The 5,000-nt window shown below is 47.8% G+C and overlaps 1 protein-coding gene across 1 annotated transcript in view; it reads left to right on the forward strand.

Moving 5' to 3' along the window:
- Nucleotides 1-5,000, forward strand: part of LOC124473778 (protein kinase C epsilon type-like) — a 19,875-nt gene that overhangs the window by 3,318 nt on the left and 11,557 nt on the right. Inside the window, exon 2 of the mRNA XM_047029453.1 lies at nt 4,759-4,817. Coding sequence (XP_046885409.1) covers nt 4,759-4,817 — 59 coding nt within the window. The remainder of the gene's footprint in view (nt 1-4,758; nt 4,818-5,000) is intronic.

The following is a 5,000-nucleotide window of genomic DNA, read 5'->3' on the forward strand; positions in this document are numbered from 1 at the left end:
CCTCCCTCTCTCCATGCTTCCTCTCCCTCCTCCCTCTCTCCCCCCATCCTCGGCCTCCTCCCTCTCTCCCCCCCTTATCTCCCCCTTTCCTCTCCCTTCATTCCATCGGTCTACTTCGTCTCCTCAATAGCTCATTTACCCAGAGGCCTCTCCCTGGGGAACGTTTGTTCCTGCCTCGGCTTGTTCCTCCAACCCCGAACCCCTGGACCTGGCACAGATCCAGCCGGAGAACCCTGGCAGCGCGCACACACACACACATTTTACTCCCCACCTACAACAACAGAACAAGTGGCACATGGTTTGATTGACAGGTCAGGGGGAGGTTGTGTGTTACGTGTACTCTGGACGACCTTTTGTCCCTCCCTCCCTCCCTCCATCCTCTATACCTCCATCCATCCATCACCCTCTCTTCTTACTGTAATCGCCCTCAGGATCACAGCCAACCGTGCCCTTATCGGCCTAATTACAACTGAAATGTAAATAATGTTATACAACATGCTTCTGCCTCTTGTGTAGGCTTATATAGCAGGCGGCTGTGCAGACTCAAACAGGTCTGCTAAAGAACACAATCAAGGAAAAGACAATGAGTGATGGAGAGCGAGAAGAGATTTGGCAGAGGAGGGAGTTGAAAGCGCGGAGAACAGAACGGGGAAAGACAGATGACTGGAGAGAAGGAGGGAAAAGAAAGGGAGTGCTTCTAATGAGCTTTAATTGGTCTGACATCAGTGGGACCAGGGCCCAGCCAGGTATCAAAAGCTGCCTTTGTTCTACAGACAAACAACAGAGAGTGTGTGTGTGTGTGTTAATGTGTGTGTGCGTGCATGAGTCTGTGCATGTGTGTGTGTGTGTGTGCTTGCAAGGCCTCCTCTGAGCCTGTGGTGGGCCCTGTGTTCCAGCCAGCACTAGAGATCACCCAGGCAGGCAGGCAGGCAGGCAGGCAGGCAGGCAGGCAGGCAGGCAGGCAGGCAGGCAGGCAGGCAGGCAGGCATGCAGGCAGGCAGGCAGGCATGCAGGCAGGCAGCAACTCTCTTCCCCCTCCCACACACACACACTGCTAGGCACAGTGATGCTACAGTGCAACTGGTAGTACTCGGATGTGACCCAGACTTGCAGACCTGTTTTACATTCATCTGATGGCCTGGAGATGTTTGATGACTCGTCATGTCATGTCGCTGTGGGCTTGTGTTATAGGCTGGTTATGTCGTGTGCATGACCAGAAGACACAATGCTTTGGTGACTTGGACTGGGAAGGGATTTTTGTTGGCTCTCAAGATGATGCCAGGTTTGTGGATGATTTACAATGTCAGATTTTTTTGACTGCCTTTCTCTGGCTAGTTAAGCCCTTCCCCAGACTCCGCCCCTCCTGGCTGACCCCAACGCGGAGGAACGTGGGAACGTGCGTATGTTTGTTGTGTGTGTGTGTGTAAGATAATGTGTTCGTGCACATGTATATGGACAGCGTGTGTGTGCCGTGTATGTGTCAAAGAGAGTGTGTGTTGTAAGTGAGTGTGTGTGTGTGGACAGTGTGTGTGTCCGAGAGAGTGTGAGAGTGTGTGTGTGTTTATATTTGCTATAGCAAATATGTTTGTGCAGTGTGTGTGTGTGTATGTGTGTGTGCATTCAGGTCTTGCAGTGATTGCATGTAGTATGTCCATGCACATACCCGTTTAAGCCTAAGAGACAACCTGTCTGTTTGGCCAGTCTATGTCATCTGTAGCGAAGCTGGCTTGAATGGCAAGAAGCAGGTTCTTTTAGGGGTGCGCCAGTCCGCTCATAGCAAACAGTTCCCTATCAGGACAGCATATCAGGAAGAAGAGACTGTCTGAACGTGGTCTGGTACAGTCTGTTCTCTAGACAGCTCCCTTTCTCTGGACCCACTCTCTCGTTCCGTCTCTCTCTCTTTCTCTCTCTCTCACACACTTTCTTTGTCTCTCGCTCTCTCTCACTTTCTTTGTCTCTCTCTCTCACTTTCTTTGTCTCACTCAGTCTCCCTCTCCCATGTACCCTTTGTGTCTGAGATGTTCAGACATCCGCAGGTTGCCTAGCCTTTCTGCTAAGCTCTATCTGATTGGAGAGGTGGGGTGGGGTGGGTCGAAGGGTGCTGTCGTGGATGGGGGGGGGGTTGGTGTGGTGGGTGGGGGCAGGAGTGATGGAAGGATGGAAGAGAAAGGAGGAAGAGGGAAGGAGGTGGTGAGAAAAAGGAGAAAGAGAGAAGGCAAAGTGAGACCTGCTCTCCCCGAGCAGGAGACGTGTGTCTGTTCATGATGACTCCAGAAAAACAACCTCTCTACTCACGCTCTCCGACAGCTTCTTGGCCAGGGTGAAGTTTCTGTGCGTGTGTATGTCAGTGTCTGCAAGCCTACATGTGTGTGTGTGTGTGTGTGTATCTCGCGTGATCTCTTGTAAGAAGTCAAGGAAGGCCACAGGCTATTGAGAGTTCAGACGAGAGCATTCTTCTCTGGATCAGTGCAGTTGAATACATCTATAGTATTTGTTATGTTCACTTGTATCTCTTTAACTAGAACCTTTGATCAGAACTTTGAACCAGACTTGGCAGTAATTGGAAAAATGTCCTGTTCTGTAATTTAATATTTTGGCTTGATTCAGTCGATTCAAAACACATTTTTGGACTGGGCCAGCTGATGAGCCTGGGACTGTGGGGTGCTGGGTGTGATGGTGAAGTCCTTTAGGCCTTGCTCTGTATTTAGTTACAGCCTCAACTCTTTCTAGCCCGGCCATGCTTGAGGGTCCTTAACATCACAGCTCAGGATTTCCATTGGGGCTGAAATATGGATGTGTGTATGTGTGTACTTGTGCATGTAAGTGTGTGTGTGTGTTTGTGTGTGCATATATGAGTGTGTCTATGTGTGTGTGTATGCGTGACCGACGGTGTGTGAGACTCATGGTTGAGTGATTTTCTTGCGTTTCTTGCGTGCGTGTACGTCCTGTGTACGGAGACAGGCTCCACTTGCATGTTCCGGAACATGCTGTAATTACCGCAGTTTGTCTCTGTCTCGTGTATCTGTAATCACTGGTTTATTACGCAACATCTTTATTTCTGTACTCACTAGTGCACGTCATTATTTTTGTGTGTGTATGTGTGTTTGTGTATGTTTGGTGCAGCGCTACAGTGAGTGAGGTCAGCTTGCTGTTCAGAGCTTTAAGGCTAAACATTCTTGACCAGTATCCAAGGCCACACACACAATACGCTCTGTACTGAAATTATAATAATTTCCTGCTGTTATCAGCATTACCACGTACTAGTCCAGTTTTACAGCAAGATAATGTGCTAATGCTGAGCGCTGATGACTTCAACTGTGGTGGAAAATAGAGCACACGCTAACTCCATGCCAGAGTGGAGCATTAACCTGACTATCTTTAATTGCCGATTTGACGTTTGAGAATACCCACTCATTTAGCTACATGAAATGAAAACAGCAGTCCCAAAAAAAGAAGGGAAAAAGGAAAGAAAGAAAGAAAGAAGAAGAAAAAAATAATGAAAACAGAGAGTGAGGGGGCTATACGTTATATAAAGGGAAAGTTTAGACTAAATCCACATATGCTCACAGACACACACACACGCAGGGCAGTTATCTGGCCATCAGGGTTTGTGTGTGTATGTCTGTATGTGTGTGTACGTGTGTGTGTGTGTGTGCTTGTTGGCGCTGGGAAGTCAGTATCTGTACATTTCTAATTAGAGGCAGGAAATGTTTATTCACGTTTGATTGGGTGGGCCTAGCTAGGATTCTGGGCACATTTAAACAAACTATTTTAGCATCCTGTTTAAATTTGCTTTCTGGAGGGACAAAAAAATGCTGAGGTAAACCCATGGACTTTTCTATAAGACACACTCCTTTTGCTTGGAGAGAAGAACGTGTTGGAAAAGTGTCACGTTGATCACCGCCCATTCTCACTTTTGTTTTGTCTGAAATAGGGAAGCACTTCCCGTGGTCAAAAATAATTAATATAATTGTTCTTCAGCACTTGTATTGAATCATGTTTATAGTAGTTTAGATAGATAGACAGAAGACAGTAGTATAGAGCTGGTGGGGTGGCACTCAGGGATTGAGGGATTCAAACATTGGCTGCAATTTTCATAGCAGAGGTCAAAAGGTCAAGACAAGGCTAGTTACCCCCTTTGGAGTTCATAATTAAGATTCACTGTTTGGATTTGCACAGGCTTGCTGTGTCTGTGGGGAGGTGGATTGAGAACACAGTCCTCACTGTCCACCATCTGTGTTCAACCCACTCACTTTTATACCTTTCTTTCTTTCTTTCATATTTGGACCACTGTTTCCATTTCATGTAGTTAAATGAGTGTCTATTCTCAGAGCCCAAATCGCCAGTTAAAGACAGCAGGCCCAGGGTGTGTGTTCCATCAGGGTGAACTCAGTGTGTTGCTGTGGAAGAGGAGGCCCTGTCCCAGCCTGTGTCTGGTAGCAGCAGCAGTCCTGGTAGATGAGCAAGCCAGTGTTGGTGGCTTACCTTTGTTAACCCCGAGGACTTTAACAATAGTCGGACTGAGAAGACTCGCTGAGTTTTATAGGTGGCTCATTATATCACCACCCCCCCCTCCTCCCCCCCTCCTTGTCCACCCCTCCTCCTCCCCTCCTCTCCTCCCCCTCCTCCCCCCTCCTCCTCCACCCCTACACCCCTCCTCCTCCCCTCCTCCCTCCTCCTCCTCCCCTCCTCCCCCCTCCTCCTCCCCTCCTCCTCCCTTCTCATTCCTTGGCTGATATTATTTCCTATATGAAGGAGCTGGGATTCAGGAAGCAGACCGGTCTGCCTGTGTGCCTGCAGGAGGGCTAAGGGCTGGGGTTGGTTGCCAAGGTTTTGATTGCTGCAGAAGAATGTAATATATTGTGGAGGGCGTTGTTTGGTGCATTGATTTATGGATGTATTATGTATACTATGTATTTATTCTGTTTACACACACACATATATATACATATATATATATATATATATATATATGTATATATACTGTACAGTCTGGTATA

This window comes from Hypomesus transpacificus, chromosome 11, assembly GCF_021917145.1.
Source record: "Hypomesus transpacificus isolate Combined female chromosome 11, fHypTra1, whole genome shotgun sequence".
Taxonomy (NCBI): domain Eukaryota; kingdom Metazoa; phylum Chordata; class Actinopteri; order Osmeriformes; family Osmeridae; genus Hypomesus; species Hypomesus transpacificus.